The sequence below is a fragment of the Hippocampus comes genome, unplaced genomic scaffold (genome assembly GCF_001891065.2).
Source record: "Hippocampus comes isolate QL1 unplaced genomic scaffold, H_comes_QL1_v1.1 scaffold78, whole genome shotgun sequence".
Taxonomy (NCBI): Eukaryota; Metazoa; Chordata; class Actinopteri; order Syngnathiformes; family Syngnathidae; genus Hippocampus; species Hippocampus comes.
The window spans coordinates 2,317,418-2,345,299 of record NW_017805798.1 but is presented as its reverse complement, the minus strand read 5'-3'; the positions used below and the strand labels follow the sequence as shown (position 1 = coordinate 2,345,299).

The following is a 27,882-nucleotide window of genomic DNA, read 5'->3' as shown; positions in this document are numbered from 1 at the left end:
TTTACGATTTATGTAACGAAACAATTAAATCAACACGGTCTACTCAGAAAGGAAAACTAACGCCAGAATCCGACGTCGGTTGCCAAAAGGTCACGAGCTGTCAAGCGAGATGACATTATTTCATGACGCTTAACGTGCATTTTGGGCTGAATAACCACATTCGTGTGGCAAGACTACTTGTCATTTGATTCCTCGAACTTTATTGACGATCGAATTATCGATGTTCCCAAGAACCATCGAGTTGGGCTGGCGGATATTTTATTATTTTTTTGGAGCAATCAGCAACGCTTGTTAAATGACAGAGTCCATTGTGCTGGAGCGAGACTTTTCTACATGGCGTCATCAAGGGCAGGCGAGTGGATAGAGAAGTCGGGATGAAACGTGGATTGTGGACAAGCGCAGAGGCTGAAAGGAGTGTTCGCGCTCTAAACAGAGAGCACGTTGTAGGAGAAGCGTCACTCTCTGCTGGAACAACCAGTTTTCACTGCCGAGCTTCCTGGCGAGTGTCCACTGACTTTCCAATTATTTGGGCCTCACGGGGTCTTTTCTCAACTCATCTGCATGGATAAATGAACAGGAACCCAGAGAATTGAAGATTAACTATACATTAAAATTTTTAAAAAAAGGGGCTAGGGGGGCTCAATTTAAATCACTGAAGTCACCATCGGGGTCGTTGGCGAGAGTTCCATGAAGAAATGTCATGTAGCAGCTATTCCCATGCAGTACGCACAAAGCAATATCGTCTATGATGTGAGTAGATAGAGAAACTATTTATGTTCAATGTACTATTGATGTTAAGAGCATTAGCCAGTGAATAATGCAGCGGGGGTGGGGAACCTTTTTTTTTTTTCTGTAAATTGACAACCAAAAATCGCATTTAACAATGGATTTAATATTTGTTTTATATACTCTGAGCATGTGTGGACGAAATGGAGCTTTTTTGATAGCAATCCCTCTGATGGGTTTCATTTGGTTTGAGAATTTCACAGCCTGGGTCAAAGGTGATCACGGGCGATTGGTTCCCCACCTCTGTGAAGAGATTTTTGAATATATTTGACCAAAAAGAAGAAGAAGAAGAAGAAGAAAAAAAAAGCTATTGTTAAATTGACACTTAGTGAGAATGGATGTGTGTAATTATATCGTGAGTGCGGCCTCCTCGCCGTTGCATTGTGTGGAGGAATGCAGCGCGCTGTTTTCTTTCCATGACTAAATGAAGCCATGTAATTACAACCTCACATATTCAATATGTCATTGGTCGCATCCTCTTGACTGTGTTTGTCTTTTTTTGTTTTTGTAATGAACAGATGGATTCATGCTCTCCCTCATTCCCACCCCCTCACTTCTACACTTTGGTGGTAGCAGGAAAATAATCCTCCTGTGTGAATCCTATAGATTTTTTTTTTTTTTAAAGAATATTAAACAGTCCCTTCTCCGAGAACAATATTGTTTATATTTTTACAAAACTGGAGGGTGGAATATGCCTCATCTTCCTTCTCGGCTCCGTGTTGGACGCGGTCCAACATCAGCAGCCATTTTGGTGCCAAACTGGGTTGCAGGGTTGGCTGATCAAAAACAATATGCGATGAAAACTCCAAATCACAGCGAAAAAAAATAATAATAATAATAATGTGACCTCAGTCTGCTTGCGAGTGGAAGGCAGCCGTATGCTAATGTTTGTGTTTTAATTGTCCGACTGGGCTTGTGTGTAGATAGTTCAGGCTACTCACGGGGTGGCTTCAGGGATCTCGTGGCTATCTAGGCCAGTGTTTCTCAAAGTGTGCTAACCCCCCACCCCCCACCCCCAAAAAAGGACTTATCAATTTCAAACCTGCACAACCTTTGAAGTTCAGCCAGTCCACTGGATTCTGTTGGGAGTAGTTACCAATGGTTTTGGAGGAGTAGGTGCCAAGCAGTGCTTTTCCTGAGGGGGGTAAAAAAAAAAAAAAAAAGTTTGAGAAACACTGATCTAGGGCAACACTATGGTGTTCACACGCGCACTGTTTTTTTTTTCTGTTGTGTTGTGTTTCCTTTTCATGGCAGTATATCCACATGTTTGCATGTGCACGGAAACATTCCCAAGCGCTGCCTGCCCGATGGTGTGGGCGGTGTTCATTTCTTTATTATGCATGAAAATACAACGGGTGGGAATAATGGGATACAAACCATTCCAAGTTGGACAATTTGAGACGCACACTGGGATAACTGTTCCGTTAGGTTTTTTTTGTTTTGTTTTGTTTTTTAAAGAAAAACAAGAAGTCTTGTTTGACATGTCGTGGATGTCTTTGGACAATTTTCATGTTTCTATTACCTTACAATAAGGTCCTTTTATGACGAGCTGAATATTGAAATGAATTTTACTCTATCCTTGTTTACTTGTCATGCAAATGTTTTGTCATTTCTATGTAAGTACTTGAATAAAGAAAGATACCGCATACTGAGCATTTGGTCCACTACACATCCATTTATCCACTTTTTTTTTTTTTGTATCGCTTATCCTCATTAGGGTCTCGAGGCACAAATACGAGATGATCAGAAAAGTTCCAGGACTTGTGTCACAAAAGATACATTTTAAATCGGAATCATCTTTATTGGCTGATTATGTTAAAACACACAAGGCATTTATCTCTGGTAGTTTGATCCAAACTACAAGTTTTTCCCTTTTTTGAAATCTACCCAGCAGTCTAATGCATTTTCCCAGCCTTCATGCATTCCTGGAAGGATTCTTATGAGCAGCTCCGTCCTCCACGTCTTCAAAACAGGACCCCTGATGATGCCCTCAACCTTGTGAAGAGGGTTGGGGAGTAGGATGACACAGCGCCAATTGCCAATTCTCGTGAGCGGGGAGGTTGGTCCAGCATGACAATGTTCTTCTTTGCCAGGAAATGCCAGATGTTCAAGGCATTGTTAGCAGGTACATTGTCCTTCCAACATTCTCACTTCTTCTCTCAAACTGCGTATAACAAATGCCACAGGGTCTATTTGAAGATGTGGTGGTGGATCGTCTGGTCACCATTGTCTCGAGGGGAAATGTCATAGTTTGAAATATATCTTCAGTGACGCCAGTCCAGGAACAGACACTGCTTTGAACAAACAACCATTTACATTCGTGCACAAAACCAAAACGATTCATGCCATGGTAAAAATTAAAGGTTATATCATTTGGGTGAATTTACAAGTTTGAGTCGCGGTGCTTACTTTGGAGGAAACCCAAGCGGCTGATCCTCCAACTTCCTGTTCCATGCCCCGTAGTTTGGCCGTGAGGGATGAGTTCCTGGGAAGAAAACAGAGTAACTCTATGAAATTGGATTAAAAATTCAAGCAAACATGAGCTGGTAAGTCGCTTTTCCACCCCAATTCGAACGATTGGATTGTGGTCAGTCTTAATACAACCCGAAACGACAAATTAAAGTAAGCCGAGCCGGGCTTAGGCTATTTCCTGGTAGCTCTAACAACTTCAGGCTAAGTTAGCGCTAGCTTCTACGAAAGATTTACACGCCGTTTATATATTCTGTATAACTTCACATATTCTGCTAGTAGCTGTCGTGTGGATAGCTAAAACAATGTAACTCCGGGGGACCACTTTATTAATTAACAATGTGAAAACAAGTTCGTGCTAAGCTAACTCGGCTTTGCTACACAGACGAACTGAGGAATAAGCCAGGATACGTGTCAGTTCATGCATTTCAATTTTATTTTTCATTCTGTGCTTGGTATTACCATGACCTTAATAAAACGTTCAACTTAACAAGCAAGTGAAGTCGTAAACAGCTCTCGTCATCTGTTTACATTAGTGCAACTGTTCCTAGCTCTCGTTAGCACGCTCGTCACAGTAACGCTGCACATATGATTGCAGTAATAGTTGTATTTATATCATTATATCGATTTCGTATTGTTATCATTAGTCAATACACAATCGACCTGGCGTTGAAGAACGTTACCGACTGAAAATAGTTTAAAAGTGAAAATAAAGTAGGTAAAGTAGGGCCAGGTGGGAAAAGGAAGTTGGTGTATCGATATCCGGTACAAAATAAAATGTCAGCAAATAGTGTTCGACACACAATTCGGTACACTTGTATAACCCAATGAGACGCTGTATCCAAGAAACTCACACTGTGACCTACAATAGCATGGACCGAGAGTAGGAATTTCCGAACATTTGTGCTGGCTTTTCTCTTAACCTTGTGACCATGGGCATACAGTTTTAAATTCTATTTCATTTGATGCGGTTTTCATGTCAGTGTTTTATTTACATACGTACTTTCACATTTATTTTGTATGTTTGAAGAAAACGGGTGTGCTCTAGCTTAAAAACCTGACGTGAAAGAGGAAAAAATAGTTTTGGATTCTGCATCAAAAAAAATTGTTAAAAACAGCTGATGGACTAAACTGAACAAATGGACAAAAGCACATGGATTAATTTTAGATAGATAGATAGATAGATGTCCAACCATATGTTATGTTCATGAATGCAGCTTAAGGATTCAATGGGAGCAACATTAACAACCCTTTACATCCTCGGATGTATCCACACACAATCACTTTTTATGACACTTGGCACATTGTTGGTGTAAAACGGAAGGGCGATGGCTATCGAGCAATCAAGTGACATGGCGTCATTCGGTTCAGTCGGCATCAATGGCTGGCAAGCGACGCTTGGGCCAGCACGCACGGCCAAACACAAGGTCAAGAGTGGGGTGAAGCCGCCGTGAAAAGAGGTCTTTATGGACTCTGCTGAGGGCTGCATTCCAGCACAGCCCGCACACTTGCTCCTCTGACGTGACAGCTTTGACTTTGGGGTCACCGGCGGAACAATTCGGCTTCCCACCATCTTCAACCGGCGCTCTGTGCTAGCTGCAAGAGGCGAGGTCGCCATTGGCTCTCGCAGCCCGTGTATGATACTCCAGAAGACTGTCACATCTTTGTTCATGCCTACGTGCTTTTGGACGGCGGTGACGTCGTGCCCGTTGCAATAAATGTTGAGTGCGCACTTTGAACACATTGACAGTTCAGTTGAAGGACCCGACTTCATCCCATTGAGTTCTCGCGATGCCGTGATCACATCAACAATACTAGAACCTTTAACACCGCCTGCAAAATTGGACGTTTTTTCTCACCGTTTTTCTGGCACCCACACATTATGGAGGGACAAAGCTGGCAATGTTACACATTCAGAGGTACGATCAAAGTTTTAAAAAAAAGTCCTATTCTTTTTTTCTGTAACTTTGAACATAAATTGTACATGTGAAAGGAGCAGCAACAGTCCCATTGTCTCAACATTGGTTGGAATTAAACTTGTAGTACATCTTCAAAATATCACCACACCATCATGAAAACAATACCCAATTGACATCAGCAAAATACACTCATTAACGTTTCTGTAATAACTGTTAGCGTAATAGTGATAGAATAAATACCTGAGTGGACACTTTCCTTCTTGGCTTTCCTTAGGGGAAGCAGTTATTCCCCCCCAAATAGATAATAAGGTCATCATTGAGCAATCATTTGGCATTGCTACTTTGTACTCTGATAATCGTCTTGTTGGCTGCGATGTGTGTGTCAGTTTTTTTAAATCGTTTTTTTTTTTTTTTCTTTTTGATGTCATCAAATGGAAATCTACCTCACGTGTGATTTTGCATTCCTTCCTGGTTGCACAACGCGGCCCTCCATCACACCCTCTCTTTTCCATCTCATTAGACTACACACCTTTCTTTTGACGCAGCTGCTGCCTCACCCTGCCTGTCAGACACAACTGTCCATCATATCGCTTAGATTCCAGCCCATTAGCGCTTGTATCAATGACAACCCGGCAGCTAGCGCTTTGGTAAGGCACTGTTGGCTTCTCAAAGCACTCTGATGCTGCGGAGGTACTTATTAAAGCTAGCGCTCAGGGTTTGAAATGGGGATAAAAGAGTGTGTGTTTTAACTAAGGGCGAATAGTGTTCTGCCAAAACTCGGGTGGGGGTGGGGGGCTCAGACTTTATCCAACAGTGTAGAAAAGTTTTAGTTCACATGTTATGTACTCAGCGGCACAGAATGACTGGCATTTATGAAGAGGTGCGGGGTTAATTAGACAACCTTGATTGCGCCAAGGCACACATTTCACGTAAGAAACATGTCACCGCATTTTACAACCGTTTTAACCGGTCGGCATTCTTTATTGATGGCACTGAAATAGAAATGGCGGACAAAGTCGTCCCGCCAATATTTTTAGCACCAGACGTCGGTTGGGTATGCGAAGCAGGGGAAAATTTGCATGCACCTTTTGCGTTGATGCACCGAAGAAAAGAAAAAAAAAGTTGGGCGCACCAGTGCAAAAAGTTAGTCGAGAGCCCTGTCATTTGTAAAGCCTTTGAAGGTTGAAATTCTATTATGCCGTGGCATTTTTACAGATACATGAGGTCGTTACTTTGGAAACAGACTTGAGTTTCAAGAGATACTTTTCAAAGAGCTGCGAACACCCTGTGCAGCAGAGCCCGAACACTATCACCTCTTGCGGGTCTGCTGTCACTATTTTCCATGGTGTCTGTGTTTAGTTTATGGGATTTAGCACTGGTCTGACAGTCGTCTTCCTCTATGAACATACAATTGTCAGCAAAGGTAATCCATTAAAGTCTGCCAGAGTGAGCGTGGGAGTGCGAGTGAGAGTGGGAGTATCGGGTACATGTTTCATGAATTCAATGTACATGGAAATAACAGCTTTAGGTTGTTCTTATGAGAGGTCCCAATTCCTGTTCAGACCTTCAACTTGCACTCTCCCACCCGTCATGCAACTGACGACAGATTGGCATCGTTTATTCATTTCAGGATTCCCTTCAAGATCGGGCAGCCCAAGAAGCAGATTGTCTCCAAAACTGTAAGTAGCCGCAAGAACCGTACCTACCGGCAGTGTGTGTATTTTACGAGATGGTCATTTACCGATAAAATATGCTCGCGCTGCAAAAGACTAAGTCGATGGTGATTGACCCGAGCCTTATAATTGTCCAGAGATGGTTTCCTTGAAGCAACCAGAGTAGGTGTTCCTACTTGCCCTGTAATGGAACTCTGGTCCAAGAAATCACCGGCAGCTTCCTGTTTCGTTTTAGACAAGATCAGGAAGCGGCTCTGCGGCTGTCCCTTTGTCAACCACCTCCCTTGTTCGGGCCGCCGTATTTCCATCCAAAGGCCCACAATGACCACAAGTTGGGAAGCCAAACTGCCACTCTGTATAAACGACCCTTTCTAGCCAATGCCTTGCCCAAGAGCACTGGATTAAAATGAGCAAACGCAAGCCCCGTTAGAACCGACAAACAACTCTAAGCATGTAATGATGTCGAGTTGGTCCAAATATCCTTCCTCAGATTTACGTGTACAATGGAAATTCAGCCCTAAAATGAATTTCCCGGCTAGTGAGGTTAAAAATGATTTTTTTTTCTTTTCTTTTCTTACACTGTATGCTCAGACTTTGTGCTGAGCCATCTGCTGTGATCTCATCATTCAAATGCTGTTAAAAAAATGACATGACTGATTTTTAAAATTTTTATTCCAGGTTGAAAGAGACTTTGAGAGAGAATATGACAAGCTGCAAAAGTAAGTAACCATTTGAAATGAAGATTCATTTCTGAGTTTCCACCCCCCCCCCCAATTTAAAATGAGTGAACTTTTTACACTGTATTTGCTCCAAAGTTTACTGACGTTGCAATTGAAAACTGGACTCTTCAGGTTTTTCCAGCATGAAAATTAGAATTCACAAAGTATCTTTTTCTTGTTGTTGTCGTTACCAGTTGTTTGAAACAATCCGTTTTTGGCAACAGAAAAAAAAAAATATCAAAGATCCACATTTCAAAATGTTTAAAAATGTTTACTGACCGCAATACTGTGGCTGTAACAATGGCACCCATGAATCCTTAAATCGTACACCCTAGATTCTTTCGATTTAAATCAACAAAACACTGATGTTTTGTTTTGGGGGTTTTTTTGGAGTGGGGGGGGGGGGATTCCTGAATACCCAAGAGCAGTTTGGAACCAGAAATTCCATCAGGGTCTAGTGGAATCAATGGAAAAGAAACCGAGTCGGAGGACCCTTCATCAGTTAGGTGTGGTGCCGATAGACCTCACACATGAGTCAGAGGAGCAGGCTTGGACTGGCATTTTGGTGCTCCACCCTACAGATGCTTATCTTTGCATCAAGGCAAATCTTTGTCATAGAAAGCAGTGATTTCACCGAGGCTCTGGTCGCTGGTCAGGCCCGTGTTGAGCTGCGTTATTGTTTTACGAGGTATGATTAGTCAGTAATGGATGTGACATTACGTTTTTGCCCTGTTCTTGTTTGCCCTTTTCTTTTTCCGAAGAATAAATTACACTCTTGTTCAGACACACACCCTGTCAGGAGAGTTCTTGAAAAGAAAGAGATTCATTGTCATTTCAAAAAGATGTTGTCGAACCGGCAGTTTTATCATTCCCCCACGATTAATTGAAAGATTTTTGCAATTTATTTTGAAGAAAGAAAAAGAAACCCTGACAATGGTAAAATATGGTGGATTTGTGTTGTCGATTTTCCCAAAAGTATTTTTTTTTTTATAGGAAAGTTGCAGCTTGATGGAGGGTAAGATTTAGGGCAGTGGGTCAAGCAGCAGCAGCTGTTCCATGAGGCCAAGCTATTAGCACCTTTTGGAATACGCTTCAAGCCTCACCTGACTCTCCTCACCCGCGCTCGTTCGCTCTCCGTTCGGTGCAGAGTGCCGCAAATCAACGACAACAGCGCTGAGGGAGAGAGCCATTGTCAAGCCAAACACAAATTCATCAAGTGAGCCAAGCGAGGATTGGAAAAACACATGCTGGCTTGTTTACAGGGTGAATTGCTTTCGAAAATGCATCACCACGAGGATGTCAATCAGTCGATCCTTGCTAACCATTTTTAAGAACACTCGGTGAAGTTTTGTTTTGTATTTTTTTAATAAAAAGAAATTCCTCCGTTCGCAGCAATAAGGGGTAATGTGGTGTGTCCAATCCTCGCAGAACACACAGGAAGCCGCTCCGCAATGACCAGATACTGATTAAATCCTGCCAAAAGTATTGCTAATAATGTTGGCTGTAGCGTTTTGCCGGAATCACAAAAGCACATTTCTGACTATGAGAAAACGAAGCTTGTGATTGCTTCAGAGGACATCTGATGCAGCCCGCGAGACCCACTTGCATCTAATTGGTGCGAGTGATATAAGAAGTTACTGTGGAGATTGTTCTGACAGAGTTGCGCCGTGAACAATAAAGCGCCACGTTGCATCATTTGTCGCGCATGACATTTTTGGAACAAACCTCCATCTGGTCGCCGCCGATTCTCTGTGAAATCCTTGAAAACGTCAAGAGGCTCAAAAGCGTGTTATGATAGGTATTAATTAATGAATTCTCCCTACCTCTTAGTCCACATGTGTCAAACAGATGGCCTGCGGGACACATCTTGCCCACGCTGTCAAAAAAAAAAAAAAAAAGTCCAGTCTGCTGCACGATGAGACTATTAATAATTATTATTGATGCACGTGATTCACAATGTGCGACACGTTTATGGTAGCAAAAGAAAAAATAAACTTTGAGTTGAAAAAGAAAAGTTTTTCTCCCCGCTGTCATTTCAAAACCTGCGCGAGCTAACATGCTAGCTTAAAAAAAAAAGCTATGCTATGGATGTTGAAAACACAGTCAAGGAACAAATCTGAATTCTCGAAACACCTTTTTGAATTTTGATGCCAAAGTGTCACATGATCACACCTGATGGCAGTTGGCTGTTGGTTATGTTACAACCTTTGAAGGCCAATCTTGAAAAAGAAAAAAATCGGAATTGTTTTCCGACGTTGAGGTACATTTTCAATCCATCCAACTACCGCTCTATTCAAGAGTGATTAAGGAAAATTAGTATCAACGTAGGCGCCTGACCCTCCCAATCTTTTGGAGTTTGCATTTCAACCCACTCAGAAACGAACAAAACGCAAGCAAACAAATCCATCGTGTTTTAGTGACGGCAATGCAGAACTGTGTGGGTAACTCATTATGTAACCGAATCAATTCTAGGTGCATTCTTCTAATGCGCCACAGTGCTTATTAGGCTGCAAAAAAAAAATATAAGAGTCAAGTGCATTTTTGCCCGTTATGTACGAGTCCAATATTCAGTTCTTTTTTATTTATTTATTTATTTGTTTGTTTTTGCCGTTTGGGGAAACAACTCCACGTTTTCCTCTTCCAAAAAGCACCATCACTTTTGATTTGTGCTTGCAAGGCCCGCGTTTGTACGCTTTACGCTCTTCATGTCCTCGCCCGGATTTTGTCCTGCCCCCCTCCCCATCTTTCCACGGATTATTCGCCCTCAAATGAGAAATCCTACAAAGCACGAGCTGGAAACGAAACCCCAATTTCCTTGTTCATCAAACCAGGAGGAATGAAGTGACAGCGGTCTCGAGGGAGATTGTAAACCCCTCGTTTGCCTCAATTGATATAATGAGCGCCGTGTGTTTTCAACCTCCTTCGACTCGTAATTGCCATTTTGAACACCCATCAATGGAATATGTACAGCGGAATGATGAAAGGCTCTAAATGCTTTTGGAGCAAATATAGTTGATGTTAACAAGAACACTTTGCCTTGTCTGGTTAATTATCTGAAAGATGCCATAATAACTTTATATGCGGAGTCACTGAAATGTGTAATTTCTTCTCGCAGCACACTTTCCTTTGTCCAACTTTAGTCAGACTCTTAATTTGTATTGTTTACAATAAAGCAGTTCAACTCTCATACTTGGATTTTTCCGACCACTGTTTCCTGTTCTGTTTTCTCTTTTAAAGCCATTGACCCATATTTGCGGCTCGTATTGTATCGCCGCGGCAGATTGTTGCGATAATCATTTTCCGTCTTGTCGTGCAGGCTGGAGGATCAGACAAAAAAGCTTCACAAGGACATGAAGAAAAGCACGGAGGCTGATTTAGGTTGGTTCCGCCACCGTCGCACACGCGCACCCGCTTTTGTATGCCATCGATCGCTATACTTGTTGATTGGCAGGTTTTTCAAGGCTGCAAAGATAGTTGTCTCATCTCGCTTCGTTTGCCCATGTGCCAGATCTTGGATCCACTCAACAAATGAGATGAAAGAATGCAGAGCGCCCCCTTTATCTTTCAAAGGTTTTTTTTTTTTTTTCCCAGGCTTGTTGTGTGTGTGCAATTGCGCTTTTGCATGAGGTCCTAAATGTTGATTTTTTTTTTTTTTTTTTTTTTACCTCGTTCCGCTTTGGTTTTGATTCACTAACATGGTTGTTAGCCATAAGTAGAAGGTTTTGTGATTTTCTTTGTTTTCGTGTCATGGTTTCTTCTTGAACAAAATTAAACTATCAGTCTTACGTCCACAATAAAGAATTTTTTTTTTTCTTCAAGTAGGTTATCTTTAACCTATGGTGGCAAGTCACAGGAAGTCATAAGCGGTTAGCGGTGGGCAATTGCAGCTAGCTATCCCAGCCGTTGAGCTATATCTCGTTTTTTGTTTATTCTCATTAAGAACTTTTTTGTTTGATCTGCGATACACCAATGCCAGCGGTAAAGAAAGGAAATCTGTAGCGTCAGGAGCGGCGTTTTAGAACGGCACACGCAAGCTAGCATAGTGATGTTTCTGCACTTAACACCCTATAGAAGTTCACTGTGTCAGGTCTCCTCCCACTAAGGTAGGCAGTGATTTCCTTTTCACAAACTCGGAGATCTAGCTGTCTTGTATCTGGTGTATTATTCTGTTTGATTCATGTCGGTTACGGCTGTTGCTCATCGTGGCGCATGCGTGACGTGCGCGAACGGGTCAATCGTGGGAGGTTGGCTGCTTGAAAAGTCGATCTTCGGTCAAAGCACGGGTGGGCACCTGCTCGAAAGTGTCCATTGGTGTGAATGGTTGTTTGTTTATGTGTGTCTTGCGAGTGGTTGGCGACCAGTCCAGGGCGTAACCATGCCTCTTGTCCAAAGTCAGCTGGGAGAGGCTCCTGGCAAACCTCAAGAGCCTATTGAGGCCAAGCGCGATAGGAAATGGTCCACTGTATGAGTATAATAATTCAAATCGTTGTGTTTGAGTATCCTTCATTCACAGCTAATTCAAATAAGTAATCACCTCAGTCATCGCTTGTCCCTCATCATCCACATTTCTGTCGAGGTCACAATAGTATCCAGCGGCGTGTCACTTGTCAGCTGGTGAGAAAAGCAAAAAACGCCACGCCGAGGTAATTAATTGGTTGAAAACGGCCTCCGGAGAGAAGTGCGAAAACAGACCAGTGACTTTTCCACATTTGGAAAAAAGGCCATTTTCACCACGGCCCCTCCTGTCATCTCGCGTCTCCCGCAACGCAGCTCATTAGCGTGCACAGCGAAGCCATAATGTGCCGTGTATGCCACATGTCGAAACAAAGTGCGCCTTAACAGTAATTGGTGCCGTCATGGCCGAGATTCTCGGTGCCTTGGTGAATAACCATCATGGGCGGTCGGCCCCCTGCGACCTCCTCAGATTTGGACCAAAGGGGCAACAGTGTGGCATCATTTGAGATGACTTTAGTTTTTCATATCCTGCTCATGTTTTTGACATGTTTTCATGTGATTATCAATGAACTCAGCTGTGACGATATCCATTCATCTTTATTTGTACGTGTTCCTCAGCCATGTCGAAAGCGGCGGTGAAGATCTCCGCCGACCTTCTGAGTAACCCGCTGTGCGAGCAGGACCAGGCCTTTTTCGAGTCCATGACGGCTTTGGACACAGCCATGAAGACGATGGACTCTTTCAACCAGGAGAAGGTGAGAATCGCACTCGATCGCGCTCGCGTTTGTAGTCCTGGCTCTTGGAACCGGCTTGGCACGCCTCACGCACATACGTGGTTTTTATTTTTTGGTCAATATTTCTTTTCATCCATACATCAACTCCAAACTCTCCGTATATGTTTTTCCTTGACTGTTTTTTTTTTTTTTTTTTAAAGCGTATTTGGCATTATCCCCTAAGGCTGTTCGTTTGCCGTGACTCACAATTCTCAAATGCGACTCAGACAATTGAGGCGTTTGCTCGAAAATAGGCGCAACACAACTCGGAAAGCCTGTAAGGTTGTACAAAATTCACATTCGACATTTTTATATGAATATTTCACGTATTTATTCTTTTTCTGGCGTCTGTTTCCTGGTTTTACTTGCTGCTCCATTGTTGATTGGCGGAACGAAACACAGAACAAGGAAAGTTAGAACCTCTCAAAGTACAGGATCACTTTGACTTTCGTTTTTGGTAAAAGACGAGTTTGGTGCGTTTCATTTTTCTCTTGTGTTGGATTTGGTTGATTATTGTTTGCATTTCAGTCTTTGAATTTGTTTCTGAGTTTTAAAAACTACTTTTAGGTTGATTTATAATCCATTTAAATTTTGGGGAGAATAGATTTTATTTGTACTTGAGATTTTTCTTCGTTTTTTTTTTAATGCACAGCATTTATTTATATCGAATTTAAAATTGATCGTAATTTCCTCTCTCTGAAAAACAGTAAAAATTATATTTCTTTTTTTTATATGTATATATTTTTTTTATTAACTAATCTATTTCTAATATATGCAATAGAAATTTGGGTTAAAATTAACCCATTTCATTGCTTCCAAGTCTTCCAAAAAAATTATTATCTATACTGTCAGAAGCAGGAGTTTCGTCCAACGGGAACTCGTTCGCTACCGTCAGCGCGCACCCCTAAAATGTGCTTGACATGCCTACGGCATTGACTATATCGTTCATGGAAATGCAGCGCCGTCTGACCGCAGCACAAAATTGCACTTTGCAATCTGCCGTCGTTGTTTCCAGTCGTGCCGAGACAGACACAACAATAGCGACAACGTGGGGTGAGAATCTGAGAGGAAGTCACTGATAAAAGGTCATTTCAGCTCGCTTTATTCCTAAATAAATACGCTGGCCTACTCTTGTCGTTTCACAACATTTCGTCTTCTGTCTCAGAGTGTACGCGAGTTTTTGAGGAGAATCATGGCCACCGGTACCTGCGGTGTGAATCATAGTCGCGCGACGTACAGTATGCATCCTTAACGCACAACTGCGCTGCGAAAGACTGACTTTTAGAAAGACAAAACATGCAATACTGGAGATGGACATCAGGCTTTTTTTTTGGGGGGTCGGGGGGTTGTGCTTCATTGCTGTCCTCATGTTGCATTTTGCCTTTTGTTATTGTCCAAATACCTTTTCTATGGCATTCTTGTTCTAAGTTACTAAGTTTCTAAATAACATTAAAAAATATCAGTTTTGGTTTTTTTGTTTGTTTGTTTGTTTGTTTGTTTGTTTTTTTTTTCTGGGATCACATGATTCAAACTCGCGATGACGCAAACTTGATCAAGAAAGCAAAAATTAAGAAAGTGTCCGCATTCTCTGTTCCTTCTTGATTCTCAACCTTGGATACGAAAACTGAAGTAATGTCTCCCATAGGGAATAATGGAAACGCAATGAATGTGTTCCAGACACCGACAAATAATGACATGCATTTCACAGAGACTGTAGTTTTACACACAGAACACCATATCAAATAAATATAAATCATCTGTGCGTGAGATGCTTTATGTCGTTGCTAAATTTTGGGGGGGATGAGTGGCTGACTCCCTTGATTTTGGTATAAAAACTCTGCAGCTGTACGAAAACTGTTAAACTGTGAAATGGATTAATGATGAGCTCACTTGTATGGACTCTTATTTGTTCTCTTGCTCAACTAAGACCGGCAGTTTGGTTCAGCTAGCATATTTGAGCGCTTTAGATTGCTCATCATATTTAACCCAACGCCAATCAAATGAGTGCACACGGCACCGAGTGGTCCATGACTTGGTTTGGCTTGAGTTCAATCCAATCACTTTTATTTTTTTTTTCCTCCCACTCCCTGCGTTTCCTCAACATCCACACAATCAAATCGTCTCATCTCCATAGCAGCCGCGTTCATGTGTCAGTGAGCACAATGCGCAATTTCTCTGTAGATGGAAAAAGGTTGTTGATGCTCAACAGAGTGCGGCTTTTTGTTTCGATCTCAATTCAGCCAGACGCTGAGCCCAGTCCACTTGATGGACAACCTTCAGCCAGACAGGAACTGACAGCTCGTCACACCTGATATTCCCCCACTTCTCCCCCGTCTGACTAAATAAACTTCCGAACCTTCATTCCGTGTTGACTTTTTGTAAAGTGGCTCAACGTGCGCTCGAGGCAAGAAAGACACGGCGAGCACTTTTTTTCCGCCGCGCGGAATCACCTCAGCTTCGCTCGCCGTTTCACAGATCGGCGCCGCGCCTGTGCGTATTCCGACGGCACCCACAGCGAAAACCCTGCCGCTCCTGCGAAAGCAGACACAAAAAGCAAAGCCACCCTTGGCTCGGCTGCGCGCTGAGACGAGAAGTAGCGCCGCGGGGCCCGCGAGTGAGCGAGAAGCATCCAGCGCATGAAACGTGGAGCGATAATGAAGGCAGCAGTGGCCCGGGTCCGTGTGTTTATTTCTGGGGCTGAGGAAGGGCGCGCAGCCCCGCCGGCGCACCGCTGCCGAAGCTGAGCCCCAGTGTAGATGGCGGCGGCGCAATAGAGGATGCTCCGTTTGGAGGGATATTGATTTCCTCTGCGATCTGCGTGTATTTTTGGGAGGCCTGTGTGTCGGGCTGGCCTCTGCCCCGTGACTCACTGATGGAAACTGCTGCTTGAGCGCCGGCCTCGGGCTCTGCGGGGCCTCCGAGGAATAGCGCTGCCCCCCTCCTCTCTGTGGGAAGGGGCAGAGGGTAGAGGGCACCGGCATGCTTAAGCAAATCTGCCGCTGCTCTTCTTCTCCCTCCTCGCCGCATGCTCTCACCTTTTAGAAGAAGCGGCGCCGGGAAGGAGCGGAGATGGGGGTGTGGGGGGGGTTGTTGGTGTGAATATGTAAAACAAAAGACCATGTGAATTCCCATACACTTGTTTGTTATTGCTTTTTTTTTTTTTTTTCCTTTTCCCCCTCCAACCACAATCAAGCAGTCTGCACTTGTGCCTCAGCATTGCAATGCCTTCTCATAGCTGGTCGGGGCATTTTCGCATCGAGCAGCTGCGACCTCGCTTCCGTTTGTTAGATTGCCGTATCAGCTGGCCTTCTTTCGATAGCGGGCAAACGTCGGATAGCTCATCGTCGTCATCATCATCGCACGCAGTCGACGCCTCGCAATTGTTCTTCCGTCCCGTTCACGTTTGCCCTTCTTGATCCGCTTCGCCATGTTTGCGGATGAAGCTCCCAACTGTCGTTTGGAGTCCTGAAGAAACTTGATGAATCCTTTGCCAAGTTCTTGTGCTGAGGCTGGAGGCCTTGAAATGAGACGTTCGTTTACCTCCATTTAACACACACACACACACACGCCTCTCTCCTGTCCTCCCGAGTGTAAATTCTGGCAACCATAAAGTTAAATGTATCAAAAATGTTATTGCTTAAAATGTTTGTCTGCAAAGAACTTTTCATCTTGAATGGCGGCCCACCTTCCACTGGATTTGAAATCAGCGGGGCTTTGCTTTCATGTCCGTCCCCTGACAGGTGCATCCTTTTGTATATCAAGCTCGATGAATATTCAGGGGTTTCACCTCGGGGTTTGCGTGCAATAAAATAATCACAAAGTTTTTGTTTTTTTGTTTTTGTTTTTTTTGCAAGCTACCCTCGACGCCCCCCCCCCACACACACACACACACTTTTTCCTGAGTGCTCAATTTGAAATGTATGTTGTCATTTGTGCAGCGACATTGTTGCGAATGAGCGAGAAGTTTAACCGCGAGTGGAACTCAATTTGACCATTGCAATTTGACGCTGACGTGTTTTCATCTTTATGACACTGCAGGTCAACCAGATCCAGAAGACCGTTATAGACCCTCTGAAGAAGTAAGTCTTGTTTGTTTATTTATTTATTCATTTGTTTGTTTGTTTGTTCTACGAGGGGTTGGTTGGCTTGTTGGACAGTCTGAAGGGGGGCTGTTGCAGGAACCACAGCCTTCTTGCTTTGTATGTTGCCCCTTTTCAACTTATCGTGGCTCTGCTTTGCGATACATACGTTCCCATTGACAAACCCAGGTTCTTTCAGTTTTTTTTTTTGCGCGTCAGTCTGAGCACTAGGAACCACTGTGTAAAAGCGAGTACAATACAGCACCGTATATAATAGATGAGGAGAAAAAATAGGCGGCAAAGAAGCACATGTCGTCAGATGCCATGTTAGCTCTGTGTGTTAGCCACAAAAGAAAGTGACAAGAAAGAAATACAAAACCCGCTTCTTCACAATATCACAAGCTATTAAATCCAAATGGGACAGGGCAATGAAGTCATAGTTCATGGCGCGGCGAAGCTGGCGACAGAAACTCTGTGCTAGCCAGACGCCCCCGTCTGAGCGTGTTCATCATCCGTTTTGCGGAGCATCATTTGCAGGCGGCCAACAAAGTGTTGGTAATCTCTTTACCGACTAGGAGTTTCTCCACGGGGCTGAAATGGCTCCTACTGCACCTCCCTGGACGTTGTGTCAGGCTGGTTAAAATGGTATCGGTGCCCTAGTATCGGAGCATGTTTTTCAAGTCAGCTTCTGAATACCAATGTATCGACACCGATACTGGTATCGACCATCCTTAATGCTAAGGACTAATTCGGAACAAAAGCAATGATTTTGCACAGCGCCATTTTATGTTTTGGTATCTCAAGACGTACTTTCCAACGCGATAAGTGCAGTCAAGCACCGGAAGAGCTACAGCGTGCTCTTGGAAAAGACAACAAGCGTCGGCGCTTCGCTCCTTTGCTGGACGTGGGTCTGGAAGACAGTTTATACGGTTCTTATTCCTAAAAGTCGCCCCCATCTGAGCAGGCAGAGAGTGCTATTCCATTCCTTCAGCCGCTTAAACACACACACACACGCACACACACACACACACACAGGCATGCAAAGCAGAGGTACTTAAGGGAGTGGTTGGATGCTCCCACTCATCTTCCGGAGGGCTTGTTAAGGTTTTGCTTCCTCCCGTGGCTCCTCCCAGGACTTTTAAGCGTACGCTGCAGAAGAGAGCTCTGGCACACTTGATTTTTCTCACAGGAGTATTTAATATAAGTTGAAACGGTCACCAGAACATCACAAAAAATAAATAAGCTCAACAAAGTACACACGATCCTTTTGAATCCACGTGGGTCAGTGTTCGTGTACGACTCCTTTCTTTTCTCCTCCTTTGCTCCGGTGGCGTAGAAATGACAGGATGGAATGGTTCTAATTTCCCCTTCCTGGTGGGCGGCAGGCGGACGTGTGGGCCGGCTCTGAATATGGCAAAAGGCCCAGCTTCCTGGGCCCAGAAGCAGTGAATCGGTTGAGAAAAGAGAAGCGTCGCAAGATGGTTGCACGCCGATGCCGTGAAGTTTGCCATTAATGCCATCGCAGTCCGGAACCCTGTTAATGTCATCTCTTCATTCATTAACCATGCGCGTCGCTTTACAAATATTACTACTGTGCGACTTATTAATTTATCCAACAGTCCAGCTTGCCTAAAAGCTCCAGTATTTTTTTTTTTAAAGCTTCCATTAAGATTCCATTAGTCCTTCACTAACGAACATTAGCCCCGTTGTTTGATTGGCACCTGAAAACTATTAGCGATTTTGTGTTTGTCAAGAATTAATGGAAACGGTACCCGGCCTTAATACTGAAAAATGTGTGGTAAACACACAGGCGCTCTTTCCTCGGTCATCTCGGCCTCTGTCTTTTCTATCTTGTCGCCCAGATGTGCACTTAATCCACTCAGCAGGGTCCCTGAATGACATCACAGTGTTTGTTTGAGGGGAGGGGATGGGAGTGCGTGGGCACGCAGGCATTCGTGTTATCTGAGCCTCCTAACCTTACCCTTTTGTACACTTTGTGGCAAGTCGAATCTGTTTGGAGATTTGCGTTTCAGCTTGGGCTGGGATTGTGCCTGGTGTAGGCCCATAACCAACTGGAACCTTGCGCCTCAATGACTTTGAGGTCTAGGGACTGAGATGGCCACACGGGAGGAACTTGATGGACCATTTTTGCCCTTTTCTGTATTTCAGCTTCGGCAACCAAAATGTATTTTGGCTTTGAACACATCTTAACCAGGGGTTGCTCATAATTATGGAGGGCACTGTATTTTTGGCTTCAAATCTTAATAAATGCAGTTTTCACTTTTAGGGGTGCGCCACTTCTCAGATTTTAGCTTCTCTAGGTCAGGCTTGGTCCATAACCGCGCCCCCGAATAGTTGGATACTGTGTATTTAATTTAAAAAAAAAAAGAATGTGAAATGAAATGTCATGGAATTAGGGACACCCAAAAATGTAAGTGTCAAAAAATGTGTATTTTTGTTAAAGAAACTTTTGGTACGGATTTTTTTTTTTTTTTTTTTTTGTGACAAAATGCAAAGAACAAATTCATTTCACAAAAAACAAACAAACACAAATCCTTTATTTTAGTCGGCCCCCAAAAATGGCCGTATCTTTCTTAGTTGAGAGACTACATTGAGCCTTAGTCTCACGTGTGATGACTGTTCAACCTCAAATTTTGGTTTCATTCTATTTTTTTTTTTTTTTTTTTAAAGTTGGTTTCCAAAGTTACCCTGCAACAGTGTTTTGGACCTAAGGGTGTTTGCTGTTGCTTTCTTTCCAAACTTGCAGCAAGTGTGAGTTTTGATCAACAAAGCATAAGGCAAGTTGCGGCAGATCAAACTCCCACTCACGTGTTCGTCACAGACAAACACACACACACACACACACACACACACACACACACACTCAACTGATCCTGAAGCAGGTGGAAGCCGTTGTGCATGCACACCAGCACATTGACTTCCCTCTCTCGAACGCTCTTCATTTTTGGAGCTTAGCCCGTAAACAATTCCTGCTCCCGTCCTTCTTTTGTGGTCCGGTGTGTATTTTTTGCACTCGTGAGTTATGTGATGGCGCTGGTCGCAGAGGGACAGCCGGCTTCCTTAGACCCGAGGGTGTTTCGTCCAGACTTTGGCTTGGCTCGCTGGCCCGACTGCCCCCATTTGTGGACTGGCACCGCTTCCGAAACACGCGTTCTCAGCCAGATGCTATTTCCATCCTGTCCGTTCACCACACCCTGACCCGTCACATGGACAGCGCCGTGCGCGCTCCTGGCCCTCGGGCCGCCTCATCTCCACCGAGCCGACCGCACATTGAGGACCCGGCCAGCTAACCACTGTCAGCTACGGCTTGACTCTAACTAGCGCTGCTTCGATATAGTTTTGATGCCAGGGGTGCACAAACACTTGCTGGAAGATCGAATCTGCTAAGCTGTTTTGAGTAGAACTACACTGACTTTCTATTGAACTTTAATTGACCTGACACACAAGGAGTACATTTATGGCATAGAGTAGTAAATTCAGCAACACAGACAGTGACGCAACGTCATTTTTAGTCGCCATCTCCGGTGATTGAAAAGCCTCTCGTCAATTCGCCCCCCAAAAATATTCATACCTCCCTTCGCATCGCTCCTCTATAGATATGGATGATTACAAGATTAGGCGATACACGCTGGGCCACATGAACTTCCGCAAACACGACGTTTGTGAGCGACGTCGTCTCTTCTGCTCATGCTCACCTGAAATGTCAAATTGTGGCGTGCGAAACTGGTTTGCCAAACTTTACTGTATCTCATGTCTTTATCTGCGCCTGTTGTTTCGTAAACGAAGGGTGTAAAGTGCCACATGGCCCTTGCATTGTTGACTTTTGACTATAGGCGGACTCTTGTCAGTAAAAGTTTGCACACCCCCGTTCTTATACAGCTGAGTCACACACGGAGCCCTGAACGTCGCCGTCAGACGTCAGCATCCACGGGAGAGGGCACTTGAAATCCTTTTTACATGCTGACGAATGAACGCCAACAACAGGCAAGCGTGCTGTGTGTCATGACAAAATTGGCCCTCGCTGACAGGTGTAGCGCGCACGTGAGAATACGCCGAGCCCCGGCGCGGTTTTGAGATCAGTTTTCCTTGCTGTGTCATCAATCGCTCATTGTAGGGTTGCCGTCATGCCCCGAAGGGCGGTTGCGTAATGCCCTGGCGCGGCAAGCATGTGCACACTGGAGCGCAGAGAGTAGACTTGAGGATCAACATCAAGCCCTGCCACGAACTGGGTCAAAGTGGTTGTTTATAAATAGTGTCGGAGCGTGGGCCGCGGGGGCCGGGCAGAGCTCCGTGATGTCACTCCAAAAGGCCACTCCTTGCTCCGCTTCCTGTCGGGAACAATCCCCGCTTGTCTGAAACCCAGCGCCGGCGCTCATCTCTCTTTACTCGGCCTCCTTTAAGATGTGTCGGGGAGATAGACTTGTAATTTGGCCAAAGCGGGTTGGTGGCGGTTCCCCACATCGGGGGCAAGGGGCTGGCGCGCAGAAAGGAAACGTCAGTCAGGAAGCCCACATGTTGAGCGTTTAATAACAGCACGGGGCAGCACACGGTGATCTCGTGTCGCAGAGCGAGAGCTCGGCCGATAAAATGCTTTAAATGAGTCATTCGAAAGATAAATACGAAGAAAAAAAAACCTATTTGTAAGTTTTGGTCAGTGACTCACCTATTGTACACACCTCCGTGAATCATTTTGTGTCATTTTTACACTCCTACTCTAATCTAGTATCTTGAAAATGATGCTCATCTGTATCTTTTTTTTCTTCTCAGCATTCATTATTTAATACGAAGCAGTTATTTGTGTGTGTGTGTGTGTGTGTGTGTGTGTGTGTGTGTGTGTGTGTGTGTGTGTGTGTGTGTATATATATATATATATATATTAGCGCTCTGACTCGCAATTCCGCCTCTGACTACGGACATGTTTTTGCTTTTTTACTTTAAAATGACTTACCTTCACTAGAATTCTGTGTCAAATTGTAGCCAATGGTAGAATCCTGCTCAGTTATTGCACCTTTCGGGGCTGGAAATAATAAAACCTCATTGCGGCGGATGCTGCATGCTAAACTGGGGAGATGGTCCTTTTATTTGTTGCCGTAGGGTCACACATGAGTTGCCTTGACTCCCATTTTTGTTTTCTTCATCTTCTACTTTCTTTTGGTGCGTTACCTGAAATAGATTGCGTGTGACAATATTCTGTGATTTTTTTTTTTTTTTTTTTTTTTATGATTCAAATCCGATTTTGGTTCGGTCAATTTATATTGTGTCCTGTGATTCACTGGCGACCAGTCCAGGGTCTATGGGGGTCCGCTCCAATTCTCTGACTCCCTGGACAAGACGGGCAGTGTAGAGAATGGGGTGGATGGATGAATATTGGATTAGATGTTGGATTTAAATCCCTCAACAGTAATTCTTCTCAGATTTCTGTAGTCCTTCATCAAAGCAGACCGAATATATTTGTGTTTTTTTTTTTTTCTCCAAAATAGGAAATTGACAAATTCGTACAATTATAGCAGCGCAGTGCAGGTGAAAATGAAGTTTTTATTTAAGGTCAAGCATTGATTTGCACATGATGATTAATCGAGGCATGGTAACTTTTAAACATTTTTTTTCCCTCATCCACGTACTTGTCCATTCTCGAATAAATGAAGCACAACTACTTTGAATTTCACAACGGGAGGACTTGAGTGCATTTGCGAATTGTTAAACAGAAATTAACACCGCATTTGACATCATCCAGCTGACCGCTGTTGCAAATACAATCAATCCATCTTGCCAAATGATATGATGCACAATGTGGGCATTCAAAAGCATCAAAAGCAGCGCAACAAGTCCAGCGATGAAGCGCCGAACTCTGTTGCTAAGTTACAGATGAGTCTTCTCCTATTTTTAGTGGCCGAGACTGAGATTCTCATGGTAAGAACCAGAAAGGATGATCATTGTCTCAAAATGAAGAGTGTCATGCCGTTTTGAACGACAGTAACGGGATAACTCATGCAGAGCTGTCCTCCGGGGTTAGACAAATACCTGAACGAGGAACGTTATTTATGCATAATGACTTTTATTCACATCTTTGGCAAACTGAAATACTCGTCTGCATAATTAATGGCACGGTCATGTTTCTGATTTATTGCTGATCTTTTCCCAGGTACAGCGCCGTCTTCCCCAGCCTCAACATGGCCGTCAAACGTCGCGAGCAGACCTTGCAGGACTACAAGCGCCTGCAGTCCAAAGTGGAGAAGTACGAGGAGAAAGAGAAAACCGGGCCCGTGATGGTCAAACTGCACCAGGTACGGCGAGATCCCGGGCCCGGCTGGATGGCGCCCCCTGCCTGCGAATCAGCAGGGGGAGGGTTGGTGGTGGGGGCACCACCACCACCACCGCTGACTGGATCTGAGCAAAAATAGTCGAGCACATGCGGGCGCAGTCCATGCGCGCTCCTTCACCCACGCGAGCTAGCGAGCTCTCAAGTTTTCAAAAAGCCACTGCTGCACATCTACAGGCGCGTAATTGAGAATTGGAGACACACACACACGTGCACACGCGCACACGCGATGCCATTACCGCGGCGCGCACATTCACAGATAGCGTTGCCTAAGCTATTGCCGCTAACACATCCTCACATGGAGATCCACCCACACACATTGAGAAAAGCAGCGTCAGGGGAACAAAGACTTGAAGAGGCCCCTGCACGCCTGCCCTTTGAATCCCCATGCACTCAAAGAGACGATCCGAAACAAAAACACACGGATGCCATTTCATTTTCAAATCAACTCGCTGAGGTGAAGAAAGCATGCCATCGTAATGCAGCCCCCCCTCCCCATATAAAAAAAAAAGCAGCAGCAGCAGCAATATGCTCCATTTTAAATATACCGTCTCTCTCCCCTCCATAAGTCTCACCCTCTCGCATATTCATCGTGCGTTAGGTGTCTACAGTAGACTGACTACCCACTAATACATTCACACACACACACACACACACACACACACACACACACACACACACACACACGCGCACACGCACTGAGCTCGGTGGTGCTGGAGTCCACTCACAGCCAAGTCTGCCCACATTACCCACTCCTCCTCACTGTGGTCGTGATTACAGCCTTTTTTGCAGCTCTTCTCCGTGGGAATTAGGCAAATATCTTTCTCGACAAAAAGCCGACACCGGTGACTTCGGTGGCTAGATTTTCCATAACACTACTGTCCGATATCACTTTTTTGGGGGGTGTTGGGAGGGCGGACAACAACTATTTTATAATGATGTCTAAAGATCAATCCAGTCGTGGTTTGAATTGACCCGGCCGGGCTTGACCCAAAAACGCCTGCAAAAAAAAACAAAAACGTTGTCATATGCTTTTTTTTTTTTTTTTTTTAACCAAGAAAAATCGCACTCTCCTGTATTTGTCTTCATGGAAACATACAGTAATAAGGTAAAAAAGAATGGAACAGTGTGTGCATCATGATAAATAAGTCAGTTGGCGCTGTGCTGCTCTGTCTGATGTAAATACCAGCGTCAGTCTGATCCATGCTTACTACATGTAGATTTGATGCTGAAACAGAGAAGACCTTTGCAACTTCGCTGCAATCGTTTTTTGCAGTGGATAAAGAATATATGCCTCAGAGTATTGTTGCGTGCCGTTTCGCTAACATTTGTGTTCACAAGGAAGTTGGTTAAAGGTTTGAGTACCGCAACCTCTGTGCTAGTTTCTTTAGCCCGTCTATGGTGTTTTGCATAGAGCGTTAGCATTAAGCTAGCAGAGTCTGGAAGGCAAAGTGATGCGGTTTGGTGAAAATTCAGCCGCGTTTTGTATGGCGAATGACAACCCCTGGCGTCATCCCCGCAGGCCAGAGAGGAGCTGCGACCGGTCAGGGAAGACTTTGAGGCCAAGAACAAGCAGCTGCTGGACGAGATGCCCAAGTTCTACCACAGCCGCATCGACTACTTCCAGCCCAGCTTCGAGGCTCTGATTCGGGCGCAGGTTAGTGACTCGCGGCTCATCGTCACCCCCCCGAGCAGCAGTTAAGTAAGTGAGCGTGTGTACGCCTGGCGGCGCGTCTCCTTCGTAATGCGATTAACCCCCCCGGCGGCGGCCCACGCTCGGGCGTTTGACTCGAGAGGGCCTCGTCTGTCTGGCTCCGGCGTGGCCCCAAACGTGAGGCTTCTTTTTTAGCAGCTGCCCTCCCCGCACCAGAGCCGCCCCGGCCGTGTCATTTCCTCCATGGCACACTCCTGATTAGCAAACGAGATTATCTCAATCTGCGCTTTGAACTTTGCAGGACGAGGACAATCGAATCTTTCAATTTGCTCCATTCCCAAAAAAAAAAAAGTTGCAAAATGGAAGAGGGGAAAACGCGCATCGGATGAGTGAGGCGGTCACCCTGGAGGAAATGTAATTGACCATTTGAGTCTCATGAATGAGCGGTTACGCACATAACGCACGTGGGTGGCCGGCGGACCTCCCTCGGTTCCGTCCTCCACTCCCTTTTCTCCTCCAGTCCGCCGCGCTCGGCCTCTCCGCGTCAGCGCATGCACAAAGGCCGCCTTTGTTTGCCACCGCGAGTCCCATCCAGCAGCGCTGGTTGGGACGCTGAGGTCCGACCCGTCCACCTGTACGCATGCTTATCAGATGTTTTGCATTTTCCTGCAGCATGTGGGTTCAGTTAAGATTTTTTAAAAAAAACCAACAACAACAAAAGATTGTCTTTGTTTCCTGAAACATGATGAGCACGTGCTGGGAGTTGACAGTAACTGCTCCAAAATATGAGGCCCGGCTCAACTTGTTATTTTACAAACACTAACAACATGTGTTATGGCTGCAGCTAATCGAACATTTCCGTATTCCGAGCACGACGCATGTCACACATCTCCAGCGATTATCTGATGCTGAGGTGGAAAAGTGCACACAGATGCTGCGCTATTCCGCCCTCCGTCGGTTGTGTGTCAAGGGCAAAAGGTTCCATTGAAAAATACCTTCCAACCTTTGGGTTGGTGTTACAGCAACAAGTTTTTTGTTTTGTTTTGGTTTTTTTGGTCATCATTTTAGTCTCCTAGCACATCAACAAATCGTACAGTCTGTGCAGGTTGCTCAGAGCTTTCTGGTTCCTCGTACTTCTCCTTCAGCCTCCTCTCGTGTTGCTCTTGTAGTGTGCTTAAAGTCTATTAATCATCCAAGCCGCTCTCGAGAGAGCCTCGCTCATGAACTCCGGGAAGAATGGGAGGTGGGAAGGGTCGGAAAGGCTTTTGGCGAACGCTCAAGTTGACCCTTGTTCCGACTGGGAGGGGCAAAAAAAAAAAAAACCAGGTCAGTCGTCACTCTGTGTTGTTTGCTGTCCGCACGCTGCGTCGTCCAATGGCTGATCGCTTCTCCTTGCTGAGGTGCGGGGCAATCAAAGCCAGATTGGATGATGCCAGGGAGGCCCTTTTTAGGCTCATTAAGGGACTGACCTTAGAGCCCTTTTCAAAATAATAAAAAACGGATGCAGTTTTGCCGATTATAAAACACAAATATGATCTTGGTGTCTCTTGAAACAGTCCCTGTGCATGATGTTGATTTACGTACCGTGTACATTTATTTTCCTCCAAAATATCCAATCGGACCTATGTCAAAGTTCACTGAAATTTTCACCTCGATACATTTTTTTTTTTTTTTTTTTGGTTGACACACAAACCCATTGAACTTCCACATCCTAACCAAACAGTGATTCCACCCCCCGACCCCTCCTCTCGGCAGGTGGTGTATTTCACGGAAATGTACAAAGTCTTCAGCGAGCTGACGGATCAGATCGACCAGGCGGGCCTGACCGACGAGCAGCGGCAGAGGGAGAGCGAGGCCAAGCTCAACGAGCTGCGCGCTCTCTCCATCGTGGCCGACGACTGAGACGTCGGACGCTTCGCCAAACGGAGGCGCCGAACATATCGAAGCCACCGCCGTGGCTTTTAAACCGGTTAGTCCTTCCCCACTGCTTGTTTTATCGGAGGCCACATTCATAAAGCCATCAAGCCAACGCGACCTTACCGCTTTCCTCGAACGGTGGCCGTCCCGCAATCCATGTCTTAAATTAAACGACGTATGTTCGATGTCGTATGCCCGTTTGAATCGCCGGTTAGGTGCTTCCGTGTCGGTTCGCAACGGTATCAGTAAACCGTCATTCAGATGTGTAGGAAGTGTCATTCTTGTACAATAAATTATATTTCTGATCATTAGCTCAGCGATTGCTATTGTTCTCACACAGACTGTGTGTGTGTGTGCGCACCCATTCCAAGTCTGTTACTACCCAAAACAGCAGCACCTCAGTTATCGCTCCATAGTTGTGTCCCACTCTGTCCTGGAATCATGCTTTTTGTTTTAAACTCCAGATCAATTGACAGCAATTGTAGGACAGTATAACGATGATTCTGTTCATTATTATTTCCCCCAATATATATATATTTTTATTTTTTGGGTGCTTACAAGGTGCCAGTTGTTGACTACTGTTTGATTTTATTTATTTATTTTTTTTTATCACGTTAAGCAGACGCAATCACTCTTCTGGTCTAGACTTTTTTTTCTCACACCCGACGTTATCTTTTCGTTGTACGCGTTGACATCTTTGTGGCGCATGAAGCAGCAAAATGGCTCAAAAGTTGACATGGGGAAGCGAACGGACGGTGCAGTCGGCCTCAGTCAAAATCGAGCCAAGTGCTCCCTCTAGTGGAGAAAAAAGCATTTGCTCCAAAAGCGTCCACTCTGCTGAAAGAGGTCAGAGGTCACAGATGTACACCGGGTGCTCTGACTTTCCCTTCTCGTGTCACAAAATCGAGCCAAGTGCTCCCTCTAGTGGAGAAAAAGCATTTGCTCCAAAAGCGTCCACTCTGCTAAAAGAGGTCAGAGGTCACAGAATTACGCTGGGTGCTCTTACTTTCCCTTCTCGTGTCATACAATTTGCCTTGCCTTTGACTTATTGTGTTGTTTATTTTAACTTAAGCTAACTATTGATGAATGAAGGTGTCT

At 44.7% G+C, this 27,882-nt stretch overlaps 1 protein-coding gene and 1 long non-coding RNA gene across 2 annotated transcripts; one reads left to right on the top strand and one right to left on the bottom strand.

Annotated features, from left to right (window-relative positions):
* Positions 1-3,279, bottom strand: LOC109525224 (uncharacterized). The gene is made up of 2 exons (XR_002170098.1): positions 3,196-3,279; positions 1-1,921 (listed from the first exon to the last, which is right to left on the bottom strand). It is a non-coding gene; the product is annotated as an uncharacterized LOC109525224 (long non-coding RNA).
* On the top strand, positions 3,215-27,586 carry bin3 (bridging integrator 3). Its single transcript, XM_019885545.1, has 9 exons — positions 3,215-3,332; positions 6,805-6,853; positions 7,526-7,566; positions 10,883-10,944; positions 12,640-12,776; positions 16,833-16,873; positions 23,037-23,178; positions 24,736-24,870; positions 26,623-27,586. The coding sequence occupies exons 1-9, from the start codon at positions 3,325-3,327 to the stop codon at positions 26,767-26,769; spliced, it is 762 nt and encodes a 253-aa protein (XP_019741104.1). The 5' UTR covers positions 3,215-3,324; the 3' UTR covers positions 26,770-27,586.
* Positions 27,587-27,882: the final 296 nt, after the last annotated feature.